We start from the raw sequence: 20,102 nt of genomic DNA, 5'->3' as shown, positions 1-20,102 counted from the left end.
TTTGGAAGTGGGATAGTGCTGATACAGAGCCTGTGGGGCAGCCCAAAAGTTGTGGGAGAAAGTTAAGAGCTAGGAGGAGTTTGGAGACTGGAATAAGAACTTAGAAGTTTCAGATCCTGTGAGAACTGAGATCACCTTTCTATAGGAGAAAGCTGAGGAGATGCCCTGTGTAGGTGATGTGTTACCCTGCATTGTGGTTTGATGAAAATGTTGATATACAGCTAGCTTCTGAGGTTTCCTAGGCTGAATAATGATGCAGAAATTGTCATAAGGTAGGAGTACAGCCAGGGGCAACAGAGTTCTACAAGATAATGTGTCAGGGAGTGGAAAGAGCAGAAATGACAACAGAAGATAGAGGATCACCCAGGACAGTAGCCAAAGCCAATAGAACATTCCTTTCTTTCTTTGCTTCACTGTGATTTAATTATGGATTTGTTAGGTGAGAAGACCATGCCAGAATTTTCTCAGTTGAAAATGGTAGTGGTTTCTCTGCCTTAGAGAGTGTGTAAAATCATGTAATTATTTATATGGAATATGGGGAAGGTATCTTACAGAAAGCAAATGAGAAATTGCCATTGATGCATCTTTCGTATGAATGCAGGTAATGAAATTGCATTAAATGCAGGTAAATAACTCTACACTCTTAAAAATAGCAAATACTAAAAATATTTTACAAAAATATGATGTATTATAAATTTAAAATCTAGGGTTTTCATTTTTTTTAGTTCAAAAATAAGAAATGTGGAAGTACAAAGTGCTGATGGTGTTGCAGTACTGGAAGATTGCATAGGTTTTTCTTTAACAAAAACAATTAGCAAAGTTGAAGAAAGACTAAAGAAAGGAGTCTTACCAGACTGTCAAGATGATGATATTTTTCCAAAGGTTGGAAATGAAATGGGAGCAGGTAAGTTGCCTTCCATGGTTAGTACGTTTATTCTTGCTTCATGACTGTTAGAAATGGGTTTTCCTGGGGAGAGAAAAAAGGAGTTTCTGTAAAAATTACAGGGAAAATGCTATAGCACTTAACCTAAAGGAAAAGGGAAAGAAGTTTTTCTTCTCTACAGAGGCCTAGAGGAAGATCAGTTCACATATGACTGATTATGTGGAAAAGTGAATTTTTATCTTCCTTTCCACCTCTGTAGGGAAATATTTGGATGGTTACATATGTTGAATAAGTGCATAACATTTGATTCATTTCACTGGGAAAACAGAAGTACAGGATGCTAAGCTTGTATTTCCAAAAAGATGAGCTTCAGTCTTTGCACAGTCTGCCTTTGGAGGCAAAAGCCTTTCCTCAGACCAGTGCTGTGGATCTCAGTAAGTGGCTGAAACAAGGTAATGTTTCAGCTACAGTGCTTGAATTAGAATCCTCCAGATATTTTCCCACTGCAAATGGTGTGTTTATGTCTGTCCTAGAAACAGAGCAGGGAAGGGATTGCAGCATTTGCCAGCAAGGCTAAAGGCATGACACACATCTGTCTTTTTGGCTCTGGTGTGATAAAAGTGAGTTTGTGTAGTTCCTTACAATGCTGAAGGGAGCATGAAGTCAGAGATTCACCCCAGCAGCTGAAAGTGCTTGAGCTCTCTCCTTTTAATCTAACAGCTTGATGTCAACAGGCATGCCAACACAGAAATAGCTTGGTTTCTAACCTCATGTAATTCTATGCACATCTTCTGTTACCAAGTCTCCCATAACAGATCTTCAGATAACTTTTTTATAGTTTTCTTCCTGAAGCAAAAAGAAATTGTTTTGGCTTGCATTCGAAACTTCTACCAAATCAATTCAAGGCAACTCAAGAAGAGTTATTACTGGTGCTTTGTAATCAGGGACCAAGGGCATGTATTGGAGTATTGAGGATTGTTTCTGTAACTTTAATGATGAAATAAAAATCCTCTGGGTTGATTTTTGCATTTTGAATTTGATATTGACTGTTTGGAACACTCTGAATGCCTCCCTAATGTGGTAAATAAGCTTTTGCAGAGCATTCCAGCGGTGTCAGACTCTCAGAACAGTTAGGGTGTTCACAAGGAAGAAAGCACAGGTATTAAGCAGGCCCTGTTACAGAGAGGGCTCAGTGGGAGTCTCCATAATGGATTCCTTAGGCCTGTGTGCCTGTGCCCAGCTATTTAGGCCAATGTGCTGGTACGATTCCATAGTACTGTCCTTTCCTTGAGCTTCTTGCAGCACTATTCTTGGAATTGGGTTCCCTGTCTTTATTTCAGGATCACAGGTTGCCACAGTGCTGCCAACACAGTAGCTTAGACATTATTTTAGTCTGGGACTGTTTTGGGGGGGATTATAATTCAACTCTGCAGTAACCAGCAATGATAGAAGCACAGAGACATAAAGAAGGCTGAACATGAAGCTCTATTTTAATCTAATATACCCTTACACATAGGAATGAAACACCTGAATATATTGTTGCACTTCATGTTAATCTTCATCTTATCTCAAGAATTCAAGAAATCTGTTCTTTCTTGTAGGGTATCAGAGTCTCTCAGATGTCCTTTTCTTGTTTACCAGTCCCTAAATCATTGGTTACTTTATAACCTAAGACCAGCCTATGAAGTGATACTCCCCCTTATCAGCCTCATCAGGTGATTAAAATTGACCAGTTAGGAAGCTAATTGTTTAATTATTTTTACCCCTTGTCAGAATTCAGATTATTTGGATCATGGGCACCTCCCAAGACTGATCCAGTTCTAGTTGTGTACTTGAATTTTCACAGGTTTTACTGCTGAGTGCTCTTAATGGCACGCAGCTGAATAAGACAGAAGCTGTCTGTGGACTAATAGATGAGTAAAAGAGGAAACAAAATGGTAAAAAGAACCAGTTTTTACAGGTATAGCCCTAGAGGAATCTGTCACAAAGCTTACATTGATAGCTGGTAAAGAAATGTGTCTATGTAACAATAGGTAGTTAAGACTGATGAAGTTTTGCAAAAGAATCTCTCAGTACTGAGTAAGGTGGTGGAACACAAGTTTATATCCTGTGTTAAAGAGAGCAGAGTAACACTGAGAGAAAACACACCTTTCCAATCCCACCTACTACACAACTCCAGTCACATCTACTACTGAGCTGGACTTACCTTAATTAGTGATAACTAAATAATCTCCAAAAGCATAAACTTAACTGCCTGTTCACAGTGGAAAAGGCAATGAATTTTTAGAAATCCTTCAGAAGATAGTAGAAAGCAGAATATTATACTGTTGCCATAATGCTGTTATATAATTGATGCTACCCCATCTTGAGAATGGCACAGTTCTGTCCACCCCATCTCAAATCTAGGATGTAGAACGAGCAAAAACACATGTTCAGAGTGTACAGTGCAATGAGAAGTGTGGAAGAGCTTGAATTTGAATCTTCAGTTTGAAAACAAAACAAAGGCAATATGAAAGTTTTTAAATGAAAACAGTAATGGTAAAAGGGAAAGCTGTCTTTCTCTAATGCAAACACAAGTAAATGCCACATTAAATTGGATTTAAAGTAAGCTACACCAAGTGTTTCTCTTTCACATAAAGCATAATTAAATTAGCCAGCTCATTGCCACAGGATGTGGTAAATGCCAAACTACAATATGTTTCATGAAGAAAATAAAATAAATTAATAGTATAGAGGTACCTGAAAGGGGATTAAACATGAAGGTTTCATTATGGTCTCCATCTTGATAGCCATTAGTTACCAGAAGCTAGCAAGGATGTAACAGGAGGAATAAAAGCCTGTATCTTATTTTTTCACGGTGTTTTCCTAAACTGTACTTGTTATTGGCCTCTGCAGAGTTAGAGCTTAAGCTGCAATTGATGGGGAAGATGAGTGAAATTAAACAAATTCCTGTTACACCAAATGAACACGTGTACCCATCCATTTCTCCACTCTTAGCTCTAGGTCTTTATCCTTCACGTTCTTTTCCTCTTGTAACTACTGGGAATAATGGTCATTCCTGTGTTAGTCAGCTTGATCCTCAGACTGTTACCGTGCTTGATGCTTGTGGAAGTCCAGAAGAAGTTCCTTGTGAATGATCTGGGGAATAGGAAGTATGAGAATACTGTTCCCACACAGCTTGTTTTGTCATGCCAGTCCATTTCTTAGCTGTCCAAGAGCAAGGCAGTATTTCATTTGGAAAAAACACCTGATTACATGGATTTAATTTTAAACTATTAGTTGAAGAATGTTAGCAGTGTACTTTTAAAAAGCATAGAGTACTGTGTGAGAGGGATATTTACCTGTTAGGAGGGGTTTGCAGCCACATCAAATTCTTTGTTGTACACAGTTTAAAATTATTTTGGCTGTAACTAGAGAAGTTGTAGCTCCAGCAATGTAGACATGGCCTACAATATAGTTTTGTTGACTTCAAACTCAATAAGTGCTGCCAGGTACAGCATAGTATGATGCAAGATTTCAGTAAGTTTCAATGTTGAGCATTATGAGACTTTTACAATTTAAAGATGTCAAGTTCAGTCATTAAAAGGAAAAAATCTATACAAAGCTTTGCCAAAGAATGAGAAACCTGCAAACGCTTTTTTAGAAATCTGAGTTTTTATTTGCCTATTTCTCTTCAATAATTATAAACAATATCATGTGGTTTTAAACACAAGAAGATGAAAGTGAGTTCTTGCATCAGTCTTGATTCTTGTCTGCATTGAATAATGAGTACTTGTGTATATTAAATGTAACTTATGTTCACAGAAGCTCAAATCAGATTGCTTAAGGCAAAGTTACGTGTGATGCAGGAAGACCTGGCAAATATAGTGTTTGAATGCAGGAAAAAGGTAAGGGATTAATTTTTTAATCTAGAAATAGAATAGGTTCCTCTTTAACAAATAATCCCAAGGCAGAATTCTCTCAACTTTTCTGTTTCAAGTATTAAGAGTTAACATTCTATTTTTTTTAAATACTGTACAAATTTAGAGTTAGGGGTGGTAATTTCTGTATAAGTGTGATCTTGGGCTAAAGGCTTTCAAAATGCATTTAATGGAAAGTAATTTGGGGCAGGAGAGAACTACTGGCAACGAAGACATGCCCCAGCTGTAGGGCCACTGTGGTTCTGCAAAGTCTCAAACCATCTCCTTCCTGCTGGGAAGGAGAGCAGAGCCTGAGAAAAAGGAGAAGAAACAGCAGTGGTGAAATGCAGATGGTGGAGTACAGAGAGAAGGGGAGTGATGCCCAGAGTTGGCTGCTGGGATGAGATGGATGTTTCGGGTAGAATGAGAAATAGACCAGCTTGAGAAATAGAAAATCTTGAGAAATACAGTCAGGTGCTTTTGGTGTCATCAGTGGATTAAAGTGTGGAAAGAGCTTCCATTTTAAGTAGAATATTGTAATCAAAACGGAAATTAGGCTTTCTCTGTTCTCAAGAGTACAACTGATGCAGAGGACATTGTATTTGGAATTACATACTTGAGCAGATCAGCCTGAACTTAAGGCATGGTGAAGCTACACTGATACTCACTGTTAGAATGTACAAGTGAGTTTTATGATCTGCACTGTCTGGCAGCATATTTTAAAGTGATGCTCAAACAGCTCCTGAACTGTAAAAACTTAAGTAGTTCATACCTGTCTGCCAGAGAGATCACTTCTTATTCATGTATTTGTAATCAAGGAAGGTTTTTGAACTAACTTACCATTTTACATAACTGCACTATTTTTATTTGTGGTCTCCTAACTTTAGAATGCTTTTTTCCACCTATTCCCCAGACCCAAAAGTGATGATGACATTAAGAACATACAACACACCCATGTGTTTTCTTACAAGCTTTTAATTTAGTGTTAAGGAGCAGGATGATAGTAAACGGATTTTTTGAGATAAGTACACAAACAAAATTTTTAGGAGTAATTAGATTTTGATATTTTATATCTGTACTTTATCAACACAGGTGCTTCTGTATTTCAATACTTCTATGCTGTGATCAGAAGAAAGTTGGTACATTAGATTTTAAAGTAATTTTCAAATCAAATATAATTTTGTCAGTAGCTATTGAACTTCATCATTCCAAGCCAAAATCATGACAGAAATTTGTTACTGTAGCAGATGACAGAAGACAACCTTGTACTTTTTCTAATCCTGCTCCCTTAGCACATTGTATGTAAATTTATCATTTTGGGTTCTAGTTCCTCCGGTGTGAAAATAACTATGACATTCAGAAGGTCGCAGAAATTTCATTTTGGCAAAGCCTTGAGATAGATTCTGGGTGTGGTTCCAATTCACAGTCCAATTGTTATAAGGAAGCAGTAAATCTGTTTAAATTTAAAGAGGTGGGAGTTTCTGAGGTGCATGAAGTCATGAGAAGCTTAGGATAAAGCATACAGATTTCCCAGGTGGGAAGCTTGTATTCCAAGGGACTGAGAGAACAGAGAGAGACTTTCCACAGAAATTCCATTTCTGTATGTGCCTTGGTTTCTTTTGCTTAAAGAAAAGCAGGGCATAATGTGTCTCTGAAACAATCTACATTAATATTCACTTACAGTGTTTGAAAGGTTATAAAAGAAAAATGCCTTGAATTATAATGCTTAATGTGGGATGTAATTGCCAGTAGGTCATGAATCTAAGACGGGACTCACTTCATGTTAAGAGAATCTTAAATTTGAATAGTTGATGTATCCTGGATCATTAGCTTGCTTTTAAGTCAAAACCAGATAATCTCCTGAAACATAACGGAGTGGTTTATCATTAATTATATTCTCTTCTTTTTCCCATAATTTTTCCTAATATGTGCATTTAGCTATTCTCACAAAAAAATGTCACAAAATATCTATGTACCACTGTTATTCATATAATTCTATAACATTTTGATTATTTTCAAAACCTTTGAGCTATGAGAAGTGTTTTACATACTGCTACAAGACAATTTTAAGTAAAAGACTGCAGAATATTAAATGAGAAAAGTGTTACTGGTTTTTAAAGTTTTATCTTGGTAAAATGGTGTTTTGTTTCCTTAGTCTTACTTGTTGCTATTTCTAAATTTACAGCACATATATTCTTACTGCCTTTTATTTACAAGACATTATTACTGCTTTACCCTCCTGCTTCCTTGCAATAATTTAGTTGGGTTTTTTTGTTAATTACTGCCATACAGGATGATGAAAATCAGAATTTAGGAACTCGGCTTAAAGATACCGAAGAAGAAAACTCAAGACTGCAACGAACAATCAGCCTGCAGAAGTCTCAGATTGAGAAGTACAAAATGTTGTCACAAGAAGCAAACAAAAAAACTGAAGGGTTACAACAAGAGGTCACTGCACTAGAAAAGGTATTGCAGATATTAGTCTTATTTATCTCAAAAAAGGGAAAAACCCACATCAAATTATCTCTGTTCCCTGATGGAGTGATAGAGCCATGTCCAAAGATCTCATTAGTGTTTCAATGTGTGTTAATTTATAAATTGTATTTTTAAGTCGCCTAATTTTTTTTAAGGAAGAAATAATATATTTTGCTAACTTTTTCTTCTGCTTTTACAGTCATATATTTCTGTGTTTTGAAATTAAATTCTTATGTAAAAGACACACAAGAGACAAAACTACCTTTTCAGAAACTCATTCAGAAACTCTTGCTGTCATTCAAAAATGAATCCTGAAGAGTACAAGGAAACTCAATTTTTTGGGTTTTAGTTATAATTTTTTTAAATTGCTTTTGTGAATTCTATTGTAAGCTGCAGAACCTAGTGAACATTTTTTTAAAGCACCGGCAGCTTATAATAGTATCTTGTGCAGGTAAGGGGTAAGTGCTCCTTCTGCCAGAGTTATTTCTTTTACTTTGTATGTTATCTATATTCCCTGATCTTTAGTCTCATTACTCTGTTCCTCAAGTTGGTTTGTTTCTCTCATTTCCCCAGTTGCAGCACTATGAAATACTGTCAGCAGAGTCAAGAGACAACTGCTTTCATTGGTGCCATAACACTCGATGAACTATTTTCTGCCAGATGAAATAGTTACTATCCTCAGCCACCTGCAGTAGGCTGCTTTAACTTCTTGGTGGTAAATGCATGTAGTAATCTTTGGGGCAAAGAGGTGAAAGGAGCAGGTAGGAAGAAGCAGCTGGGAACACCAGCCACCATTCCAAAATCTGTCACAGAGTGGACATAGTGATATTTTTTACTCTTTTTCTGACTGATCATGCAAGGTTTTTCAGTCTGATATGATCAGCTTCACAATTTACCCCAAGAGAAGCTTAAAAAATATAAAGATGAGGAAGATCCTTTTTCAAGATTTCAAAGGAAAAGGGGTTGTTTTAATGGTAGAATTGTCTTTGAGACAGATTCTGTTACAGGCCAAAGAAATTCACAGAATCTTCAGCTTTCAAGGGTGAGCCTTTTTGTGTGTTGTTGATACAGGATTCATTAGAACACCATTATTCATTATGTTTTTATTGGTTTGTCCTTTGCTTTCAATAGGAATTGGAGAGTCTAAAGCGTGCCCAAAAGCAGGCTGCAGCCACCCAGAGTGCAACAGAGGTTCGTTTAAACAGGGCCTTGGAAGAAGTGGAGAAGTATAAAGGGGAGCTGAATAAACTGAAGCAAAGCAACAAGGTACTATGGCTTAGGAAGGCAATTTCCAGTCTGTAATCACTCAGTAATGCTAGAATGAGACAAAAAGCTTGATGGGCTTTGGAAGCTTCGTATCTCCTACAGGCAGCCCCAAAATTAACTTGGAGCAAGTCACAAAAGGCCTCAGTAAGTTATCTTACAGGATACTACTGCAGCCTCTGCAGGAAGAAGAAATGTACAGAATGCAGTTAAAGCCTTTCTAATTTTCCTCATTTGTGTGAAAATGAGACATGTTTAGAAGAGAAGTACACATATACACCTAACACATGTACACCTAACACAGAGTCAAACCACAGCTCTTATTGCCAAGATTTTCTTTTCTTTTTTAAGCTTTAATGTGGGAGTATTTTGATTAATCCCATTTCTTTTCAGAAGTGTCATGTGTGGCTACTGTTTGTCATTTTCTTATGCAATGCCAGGTTTTGTTGGTTAAAGCACCATTTTCGTAATTTCTCCTTTTCTTCCCTTGGTAGGATGTAGCTAATCAAGAACTCAAAATGATTGAAGAGTTAAAAACAGAAAACAAGAAACTGCAGAAACAAAAAGGAGAGCTAATTACAGGTTTTAAAAAGCAGTTAAAGTTAATTGATATTTTGAAGAGACAAAAGGTAAGGAGCAGACTATGGGTGTATTTCAGTTAACAACCTCTAGCTAAATGCATCTACTGTCCAGTAAAGTAATCCTGAAAACTGTGAGTTTACATGGAAGGAAATTAAAATGGGAAGAACATATACTAAGAGATATTTCCCAAATCAAATGATTTTTCCACTTATTAGTTCCATCACACTTAAAATATTTGGGATGTGTGCAGTCATTTCCATCAGTTCTCCTTTTGAGGCTGCCTGAGACATGTAGAGCTATGGGCTGGACAGGACATTAACAGCACAGAGTGGGCCACCTCCAATTGCTTGCTCTGCAGAATCTCATGGGATTCATTTTGGGATGGAGTCAGTGCGCTTCTTGCACTCTCAAACCAAAGCTGTAAGACAGCTAAAGCAAGCAATGTATGGTGGCTTGTTGAGCAGGGCCAGCTTGTTTGAGAAGGGCCAGCCTTAGAAATTAGAAAGTAGAAGATTTTATTTAGCCTTTGAGTACTCAGTGATCACCAGACATTTAGTAAACACTTTTGAAGCTGTTGAGCCCCAAGAGGAAGAATAGTTCTGTATGAAGTGTGACTTAAGGGTGTGCATTTTGCACCCTGATCCTAAGAACTGGGAATTGCAATATGAAACTACACTCTTGAGTCTGGAATACCTCCCCAACACAGGGCAAAGGAGGACAGGTAAGTGGAATAAGAGGAAGTGGGGCTGCTTATGTATTTCCAGTGCGAGAGAATTTTTCTGGCAGTAACAGGATGTAGAGGAGATCCTGGAGATTCACCTTACAGCAATAGTGCTAGCTTAGCCTTTGGCTGGCCCTTCTAGCTCTGCAATTTTATTTTGAGAATGAAAATTACACAGCATTCACTCAAAATATGTTCTTCCAGATGAGATAGCTCATTGTCCTCTGGAACATGAATTCACTGAAATGGGTGTCACAGCGCAGCATTTCTGTTTGACTGGGAACCAAACCTGTGGTCTCAGACAGATGTCACAAACTGCATAAAAAATATTTTTAAGCAATTACAAATGCTGTATCAGAACTGCAGATAGGAGAGAAAGCTACTTACCTTTTCTTACAAAAAGTGTTACAGAAGAAGGATGCTGTGAGTTGTCCTTTCTGAGGAGACTGTGACTGCAGGGACATGGAAGAGACTGGGGCTAACCGTGCCCCTTGCAGCTTCTGGCAGAAGGCACTGGGGAAGGGCAGCTGAAGCTCACATGTGCTCAGTATTCACAATCAGTGGAAGGACTTCAAGTCTGCTTCAAACAGGCCTTTTGTTGAATGAATTTGAAAAAACTGTTTTAGGCTATTTGTGTAATATTTGTGTGGCAGGTTCAGATGCACAGAGCAGACAGAGCCTGAAGAATGATAGAGGGAAAAAATGCCCCAAAGACATTAAATACCATGAGTAGGATGAGATTTGCTTTGTAATAGCTTTAATGTTAAATTGTATATTGATCAAATTGAAGGAATGTGGACCAGTTTTCTTACATATGTTCCTCAGAAGTCAGACAACAAGCGTTGTCAGATTTTCATTATTTCTTTATTAATGAATCAATTATTAATTGCTTTATTAAAACCCATAAAATATCCCAGTTAGCCAGGATTTTGTATTGGTCATTCATACTATTTTACCTTCTACTCACTCTTTTTTTTTTTTTAGATGCACATTGAAGCTGCCAAGATGCTTTCTTTTACCGAAGAGGAATTCATGAAAGCTCTTGAGTGGGGAAGTTATTGATCCCATTAAATAACTTCTGTTTGAAAGATGAGTCAGATGTATGAATGGTACATTTTTTTGAGACTGCATATGAGTCCCTGTTAATAGTTAATAACTGTATATCCCACAGAGTTGATTTTGTTGATTTTTCTTATGTTTAAATAGTTAAACTTTTGTCAGCCTGAAAGCTTGTGTTGTAATTCGTATGAAACACAAATTTCTACTTCATTGTCAGGCCAAACTGCCCATTCTGTAAAGAGCAGAGAAGCACAGACCAGGCAAGGAATATTCCAACAAGTGAACTTTGTTATCAGTTTGCTCTGTTCTAGCATTTAAAACTGTATCTTACCTATGGTCATATTCAGTCCAAGGAAGTCAGGATTTAGTCTCAGAAAATTCCTTGTTTACAAAATAGAAATAAACAGAAATAAACTAACCAGTGATCCAGTTGAGAAGAAAATGTCATGTCCTTTTTAAAACACGTGGTTGGAAAATTGGCCTTGTCTGTTCTCTGTAACAGATCTCCCCTCAAAGCAAGCTGGTCTGGCATCTAATTTAAGCACCAACAGCTCTTTTATAGAAATGACCATAACTTGTTTTAGCGATTACATCTTAGCGCCCCTGGCTGGCATAACCATACAGGAGACTTGCCCCTCATCACCCAGCCAGACTCCACAGTCCCCTGGAGCTGTATTGTGTGAATCTGTTCCTTCAGTCAAGGTGAAAATAATAAACTTTTTCCTGGCCATCAGCTGCTTCTTTGGGATACAGGCAGGAGCAATGACTCCATATTCGCAGGTGCTCTACAAGCATCACATCCATAAAAATTTCATTATTCATCATTGTAATCAATAACTAGAAAACAGATTCAGGGTAGAAGAGCTGAGCCTGTTGTGTGTACATTAATGAACAGGAGCAATACAAACTGTGCTGCTTGCATGAACCTCTGCCACACCTCAGCTATTTCAATGGATTCATCCCTCTGAGTGAGTGAGTGAGAACATGGGACCAAAAGAGTCAGTTTATGCAGTGAAAGAAAGGTATAAGCAGTAGTTCTGACCTCAGAATGACACAACATATCTGCTTAGATCCTACCAGTGAAGTACCTGAGATCTACCTCGTGGAAATGAGACACACTACATTTGAATGATTGTAGTAGTGCAGTGCCAGTGCAGCCACATCTTCCCAGAATTAGTGCAGTAGGAGAATCCTTCAGTCCAGACTGGAATACACATGCTAGGTTAGGTTTCTGCTGCGTTGCTGAAGAAAACATTTCTAACATTACTACATTACTAACTTGAGAGTAATCAAGAACTCCAGAACAGTTTATTGATGAAAAATGCAAGTGGACTTCTAAAAAATGCAAATGCACTTCTATAAAACTAACTGCTCATCCATTTAGAACTTCGGTTTTAAAATGAAGGCTGTTAATGCTATTAAAAAGTAATTCCTCACTGTTAAAAGCAAATGGAAGTTTTCACTGGGAATCCGATGACACCTAGTGGCAAAGCAGGAGCTGAGCTGGGGGAAGGTTCAGCTCTCTTCTGAAAGTTCATTACCTCTTCTCTGCTGATAGGCCAACCTGAAATCTTCTCCAAGCATGTTAATATCATTTTCATCTTTGAGTATTCCCTGCATTAACAGGAAAGAAACATCAGAAGGTAAAACCGAGCAGAGAGATTACTATGGATCTCTTAAATTGTCTATGGAAGAAAATATGGTATCCGTAATGGTGTCCATTATACTATGGTACCTTTAAGGCAAGCCTGAAAACAGTCACAATACCCAAACAAGTGAGTTACAAATCAGTGCCCCCTTTTCTTTCTAATGAAAGACAACATTTAGCAGCATTCTGTTGCTCACAGGAGTGATTAGAGTCAGCACAGCACAGGGACAGGTTTAGTAAAATTAGGCAGCTGCAGTGAAAAGAGGCCCTGGCTGGGCTGGGGCTCTGTCTCCCCCTTTACCTGCGTTGGAATTCACTCATACAATGAAATAACTTGGGAAGCCAAGTAATACTGGACAACTTAATCAAAAACAATGTTTTTGAGAAGAGAAGATGCACACAGAAATCTAAATTTCTAATTCTGAATTAATTTTACTGCTAAAAATATGTACGACCCACAGAACATACCTTGCAGCATTTAAAAAAGAGGAAAAAAGGTACAAACTGCATTTATATTGCAAAGTTTCCTATTTGGTAGCACCTTGCTGTTTAACTGTTTTGAGTGAAGTAATGTGATGTAGGAACACCCAACTCAAGACACAGTGTTGAAGCAAAGAACAGAAAAGTAGAACATGGCACACGTGTGAGCCTTGGACACTGAAACTGCCCAGGCTTCCTCCAACAGAAAATTCAAACCAGAGAGGTTTATCAAAATTTTGTCAGTATGAGTTATCCTTTAATTAAATCTACATTAGAGAACAACTCACTCCAAGTGTTACAAATTCCTGCACCAATTATCGTATTAATATTTGAATAAAAGTTAAATTCTTCTCTACTTAAGGTTTTCCAGTATTGCAGAATTTCTTTAACCAGCTGGATAGTTTCCTCTCTTCTGTAAATGCATTTTTACATCCCTAAGGCAGCTCTCAGTTCATTTGTGTACTATTAGGAGATCTTTCCAATTATAAAGCACAATACAAAATAAATTGTAGTTTATTCCTGTTGCAATAACTGCTTCCATCTTTTTAACTTTTAAAAACAACCGGGATGAACAGAGCATGCTCTGTAATGCTTCTGTAAATGCTGCAGTTCATTGCACTGCTGCAGAGTCTGTAGTTATGGAATATTTGGCAGACAAGCCAGCGAGCTGCAAGAAATTGCTGCTAAAACCCCAACTGAGCAGTTTGGTGGAAACGAGTTTTAAGATGTGGTGGACCCCTTTCTAGCTAGAGGAGCCCTGCCGCACAACTCATGTTCCATATTTCAAACACTGGACGTGCAAAGCGCTGTGGAAGCTTTCAGTGAGTTCTGTACAAGGCATCGATAGTGCCAGAGAGCCCAGAGCCCCTCAGCACAAAGAGCAGTGCTGGAAATGGGTCCCAACTCAAAAGAAAAGGAAAAGGTGAGCTCAGGTGAGCTCACACAGTAAGGATATCCACTGACTCCAGGAACTGCCACAGTTCTGCAACTTCACCTTGAACTATCCAGGAGAAAACCAGTTTACAGGACAGACATTAAAAGTATTTAAAATACAATTCACTTACTCGAGGAAGGTAACCCAGCAATTTCCATGCATGCTCTTTCAAGAGTTTCTGTCTCTCCTCTTCAATAATTGCACGGATACTTTCTTGTCTTCTCTTCTCTAACTCTCTTTCTTTAAGTTCACGCTCCTACAATAAACAAGTTTTCCTAAGTTCTGTTTCATCACTGTGAGCATTTGTTTCCACCACTCTCCAAAACAGCATAAAGAGAAAAAAAAATTAGTGGAGTATATTTTCAACTTCCACTTCCTAATTCCTGGTCACAGAAAATGCTCTTGAAAAGGATGGAAAAGTGTATGGAAAACCCCACAAAGCATTGTTTAAATAATATCTGTCTAGCAACTGGAAAACAATCTCAGACAAAAGAGAAAACTGAATGGCAGGTCGTGGGGTGAGTCTGCTATCCAAGTGTTTGGTGTCAGAAGCCCTTTTGAAGGCAGGCAATGTTCAGTTCTGGTGGCTTTTTGGCTCTAAGATGAGTTAGTCTGTTCCAGCCCTACTGCTCTAAATCCAGGAAAAGGAGCAATAGGTATGAATTCTCACACTGATGACTGGAAATTGCAATTCACATTACACAGGTGATTTATACCCTATACACAGGTCTGAAAACAGCACTATGGGATTCCATGTCTTGCTTTCAGCTTACCCCTTTTCTTCCTCAGATCTCAATAAAAGAGACTTAACCTCAAAGCAAGACTAGGCCTTCCCCTCCTCACACATCATTATCAGTGCAGCTGACCAGTGATGTGAAACTGGACAGCAGTTGTGTTGCTGATCTCATGGCTCCTAAAGAGGAATTTGCAGTACACAACTACACAGAAGGGCAGGAATGTTGTTGACCCCAACCTCTTAAGCTACAAAAAAAAGTTAGCTCTAAAAGTACTTTTTTCTTGTTAGAAACTGAAACAAAGTCCTGGTTCCCCCCGCTATTCTCTGCAATCCCATCACCTTTGCCTACCAATATCAGCATTGTCCCTTAGGACAGCACAAGTATTCTCATCTTAAACACTTTGCTCAAACCAAAGGTGCATGTGAAACTCTTACTTTTTCTGCAATACACTGTTTGCGACGGTCCTCAAGAATTTTTTCCAGGGCCATTTTGTGTTCAAGCTGTTTCATTCTCCGTTTCTGCGCGTTCAGCTGCTCCATGCGATCGTCCTCGGCCAGCTTGGCCAAAATCCGCTGCCGGAGAGCTTTGTCCTCTTCTCTCATTGCTTGTTGCTCTGCTGCCTTTAGAGCAAATTGCTTTTCATATGCTTGCCTTAAGTCTAGGCGCTGCCTTATTCTCTTTTCGATTTCTGCCTATAAAGGAAATTTAGTAAAACGCAGTATTACTGAAAATACTTTGAAAAATTCTCAGCAGCAGCCGCCAATCTACTCCATTTATCTTGGAATAAATTTACTGTAGCTCTTAACTTCTAGCATAACTAACTGGGGCAAACATTCCATGCCTGACAGTGCTCTCCAGTATTAATCAGCTTGGCAAAAGTCACAAGATTCTCAAAATTAAGTCCAAAACCAAAGGGGATTTTTTCCCACTATGATGAAGGGAATCAACAAGAAAATCACCCTGAACAACACTCTGAAAATAGCAGTGTTTGGTACCTCAACACTATGTTACATTTTATTTGTCACCCACAGCAAGGTAAGACAGAGTGTGTCCAGGCCCATAGGAAATAGACATGCAGAAAAAAAAGCAGTTAATTAAACTGCTTAGCTTAAATCTAAACTTGAAAGTTACTGGTATTCTCCTTCACAAGACAAATAAATGTATAAATGGGGCCACAAGGGTATTCAAAACCTTCACTAGCCTTCCTGGTGGATATTAAATACATTAGGAACAGAAAAGGAAACTCAAAGTACAAAATTTCCCTCCAAAACCTCAGCTAATCTATAAACTGCCTGAGAACATTTACAAGATAGAGTTGAAAATAAATACTTTGTGCTAGAACATAACTAGAAAACCCAAAGTCACAAAAAACACTGCAGACTTAGAAATCCAAAGTGTGGAAAAAAACCCCTTCATGTACCTGCCAGCACTTACCATCTCCTTCTTTCTTTCCATTGCTTCCTGTTCTTCCAGATACAGATCTTGGAGGATTTGTTCCTGTTCTTTACGCTTCTGTTTTTCTCTTTCCATGGTCTTGGCAACCTATTACAAGAAGGAAAGGTTTCTAAATGAAAGACAAAAATGTACAACAATTTTTTCTACAATTTCAATTTTTGATACCATGTTTTGAACTCTCTGTTTTTTCTCCTCAGTGTCTCGAACTTTAGCCATCCAACCATCTTCTCTTTGTCGTTGCATGTTGGCAAACTCCATAATTTTCCTATTTTCTTCTTCCATCTCTTCCTGTTTCCTTTTCCTCCAGATAGCTTGTTCTTTTATAAACTCTTCAATATATGTCTGAGTTTCTCTTATTTTATCTAATTTCCGTTGCTTTTCCCTGTAGAAGATGGAAAAAACCTGTTCAAATAATTATTTAACATACTGCAGAGTAAGTAAGTATTCAACCAGATGCTCGCCATTAACAACATATTCCTAAGATTTAAATGACTCTCCTTAACCATTCAGCTAGAAACTAGATAGCTAAATTGAAAATACTGAGTAATAAACTGCCCCAAGAAGGGATTCTCATGTCTAACACCTTTCTGGAAGGCAGACTGTACAAAAAAGTGCACACTGCTGCAGCTGCTGCATTTTATATATGCCCCATCAAAGAAAAAGAAGAAAGCCCAATAGCACCCCTAAAATTTTATTTACACTGAACTCTCTCCCCACCCCACAAACACAATATTCTGCCCTCAGAAACCTCCTTCCCTGTTCCTAAGACATGCAAACAAAGCATCTGGTGGCAAGGCAGGGACTTAAGGAGAGTCAGAAATGTATAATATGCTGTTGTGTCCAACATGATGGGCCCAAAGAACGCCCTTCTGCAAATAAGCTGGATTGCATATTTGGGGAACAAGGACACGAGAGTGACTGGGACATTCTGAGGTTTCAACAGGAAAAGTCATACACGTCTCTTGTTACTGAAATGTGACCAAGGGAAACTAAAATGGGCCTCAGTCTATATGGAATAGGTGCATATAAATTAGCTTTCTGTGCAGAATTACATGAGTTGCTTTGTTTTAAATTAATAAATAATAAAAATTCAAAGTAACTAACATTTGGTCTTCTTCATAGATCTTTTTTACAATTTCATCAATCATGTGTTTCTCTCTTAGAAACTCTTCATAAGCCTCTTGCTTCTTCTTCTCCTGTTCCTCAACCTGTTTGTCCAGTTCTTGATGGTACGTTTTCTTCTCCTGGTTCCGCCTCAGTTCCGCAGACATTTCTTCTTTCAGATACCTGTCATACTCTTCCTTCATCTCTTGGGCTACTTCATCCTCCCATTTCTAGGGGGAAAAAGGCAATGCAAGATTCCTTTTCACTCCCACTACTACAGCTTGTAATGAAAAAATACACAGTATGGAAAGGAATTGTGTAGCATTACCAGAAATGAAAGTCTTCCACCTCAATCTATAAATATAGAGCCTTAACACGCTTAATAGCTTAATCCAGTCAGGGGAACCCTTGAAGGGCACCCTCAAGATCTGACCAACATGAGGAGCCCTAAAAATACTTAAAGAACAAAGTATTGAGCATTTGAGCACTCACTCACATCAGCACAATGATTGGAATGAGGCTGGGCTACAGAGAACACCCTCAATGAGCACATTGCTACACAGCAACTACCTGCACTGAGCCCTGCATAAAGCATTAGCACCATCAGAATCACCTGCCTGACCACCACTATCTTTGTATAGATAAATACCAATTTGCAAGTCTTTCTGAAGTTACCCAGATCACTGTTTGGAAAGAGTGACATTGTTTACTCTGAGGTAAGGATTCACCACTGTTAACACTTACTGTACAAAGGGTATCATAGTTTGACTTGGGCAAATAGTACAAAACCCATAAAATAACAAATATAACCAATCACACAGCTAATTCAATCACTACTCCTTCAATTGCAATGGCAAAGTAAACCTTTTTCTTATAGCTAATTATTACTGGTTAATTAATCATAGCACAAAATATATTTTCAATAACACTGAATGTTTGAACAATATTTTAGATAAAAAAGATCAAAGGAAAAACCTTCTACACAGTCCATACAAAGAGTTACATGACTCAGGTGCTGGGATACACTAATTACCATTTTCTCATTGTACATAGCTTTTTTTTCAGCAATCTGTGCAGCTCGTTCTTTATTCATATAAGCAGATTTCAGCTTTCTTTCTAACTCTCGAAGTTCAAGACTGGAGGGGAAAAAAACAAATTATCCTATTACAAGGGGGTAGGTATCTAGGGGGAAATTATGTTTCCATCATTATTTAAACACACTATTGTTCATTGGGGCAACCCTGATGAAAAATATTGCTCTAGTTAAAGGGCAGAAAAAGAAAAAATCCATTTAAAGACAAGAGTTACCTATATTTCTACATATGCTATCAGCAGTTCTGCATACTTCTAACTATGTAAGCACAGGTACATGTACATACACATGTATGCTCACAGATATGCCCAAGTGTACATATAGATATATTCCAAATGAAAATTTTGTGAATGAACTTTTTTTTATTGACAAAATTTGCTTAAAATTAACTTATTATTATACTTTGATCTCAAAGTAACTTTTCCTTCCAGGTCTGAGTCGTCTCCACTCCTGCTACAGCTTTCCCAAATCTGTTAACAGGAGCAGCCAATTTGATACAGCTGGGAAATTTCTGAATTACCTGTTTGCTCTGACTTGTTGCCTGATCTTCTCATCTTTCATTTTCTCGAGGTCCCGCCTCGCCAGCTCAGCCGCCAGCTTTTGCTCTCGCTCCAGCTGCAGCGCTCTCTGCTTTCTGTCCTCTTCTGCCTGATGAGAACAAACAATTTCCGTACCAGCTCTCGCACACGCACATTTGGGAGAAGGCAAGGAGACTGTGCAGTCGAGCAACACTTTCCAAGTCAGTAAATGATTGTTAATGGGGAAAGCTTTTGACAGGCAAAGGTAAAGCCAGGCGAGCTCTTATCCTCAGCCTTCCCCCTCCCTAAGCGCGGCCATCCCCGCAGCTCTTACCGCCCGCAGCGCCTCATCCAGCCGCTGCTCCCGCTCCAGCTCGGCCCGCAGCCGGGCCGCCCGCCTGCCCCACTCCCTCTCCTCGGACGCCTGCGGGAGACAAGGGAGAGGCGGTGGCGCAGGACAGCCGCGGGGACCCGCTCCCAATGCTGCCCCCGGCCCCGCTCTTCCCCCAGTCCCTCTCTCCACGCCGCGCCCAATATCGCTCCCCTCACGGTTCCAGTCCCACCCCCAGTCTCGCTCCCCTCAGGGTCCCGCTCCCCCGGCCGCCCCCAGTCTCGCTCCCCTCAGGGTCCCGCTCCCCTCACGGCCCCCGTTACCATCCCGCAGGCCGTTGCCGTGGCAACGCGCGGCGCCGCCGGGCTCCGGGACGCGGTTTCACTTCCGGGGAATCGCCCTCGCTGATTGGCCAAGATGGCGACCCGACCCCGACGCGTCGCCGCTGTGGGCGGGGCCATGTGGGCGTGACGTCACCGCGAGGGGGATTTTGAAATCTGCTCTTTAAACGCGTTTGTTGAACCGTGACTGTAAATTAATGCACCTGACTCACCTCTAAACACAAACCCCAGGTGGCAGCGTTTAATTAAGAATTTATCTCCTTCATAGCTGTGACGATGAATCTCCAGCAGGCATGGGAGGTACAGGCGCAGGGCAGCAGCCAGAACACTCACCATGATCACCAAAACAGTGATTCTGGTAAGGCTACTTGGTACAGAGTATGCTTTATTTAGGAAAACGCAGCCCTCAGTATTCCAGAGAGACCTTACACAGAGCACAGCTGCTCCCTACAATTTTCCCGGATTGACTCTGCTCGAGGAAGGAAATCAGCGTTGTGGCACCCAATTCCCCCAACTCTCCCCACCCACTTTCCTCACCTTAATGTTCTTTTGCACGTCGTTGAGTAAAACTAAAGACAT

At 39.3% G+C, this 20,102-nt stretch overlaps 2 protein-coding genes across 3 annotated transcripts in view; one reads left to right on the top strand and one right to left on the bottom strand.

Annotated features, from left to right (window-relative positions):
- The window catches only part of TEX9 (testis expressed 9), an 18,870-nt gene extending 7,926 nt beyond the window's left edge, over positions 1-10,944 (top strand). For both annotated transcript variants that reach the window (XM_038147321.1, XM_038147322.1), the window contains exons 7-12: positions 726-904; positions 4,688-4,770; positions 7,075-7,248; positions 8,389-8,523; positions 9,015-9,149; positions 10,808-10,944. In XM_038147321.1, coding sequence (XP_038003249.1) covers positions 726-904; positions 4,688-4,770; positions 7,075-7,248; positions 8,389-8,523; positions 9,015-9,149; positions 10,808-10,885 — 784 coding nt within the window. In that variant the 3' untranslated portion in view covers positions 10,886-10,944. The remainder of the gene's footprint in view (positions 1-725; positions 905-4,687; positions 4,771-7,074; positions 7,249-8,388; positions 8,524-9,014; positions 9,150-10,807) is intronic.
- On the bottom strand, positions 10,564-20,102 carry MNS1 (meiosis specific nuclear structural 1). The gene is given in 12 exon segments (XM_038147241.1): positions 10,564-12,496; positions 14,075-14,200; positions 15,116-15,373; positions 16,116-16,223; positions 16,302-16,518; positions 17,241-17,470; positions 18,274-18,376; positions 18,854-18,981; positions 19,186-19,275; positions 19,506-19,624; positions 19,627-19,684; positions 20,061-20,102. Coding segments are annotated over 12 exon segments (1,578 nt in total). The 3' UTR covers positions 10,564-12,397.

Source organism: Motacilla alba, chromosome 10 (assembly GCF_015832195.1).
Source record: "Motacilla alba alba isolate MOTALB_02 chromosome 10, Motacilla_alba_V1.0_pri, whole genome shotgun sequence".
Taxonomy (NCBI): Eukaryota; Metazoa; Chordata; class Aves; order Passeriformes; family Motacillidae; genus Motacilla; species Motacilla alba.
This window is presented reverse-complemented; position numbering and strand designations above follow the sequence as displayed.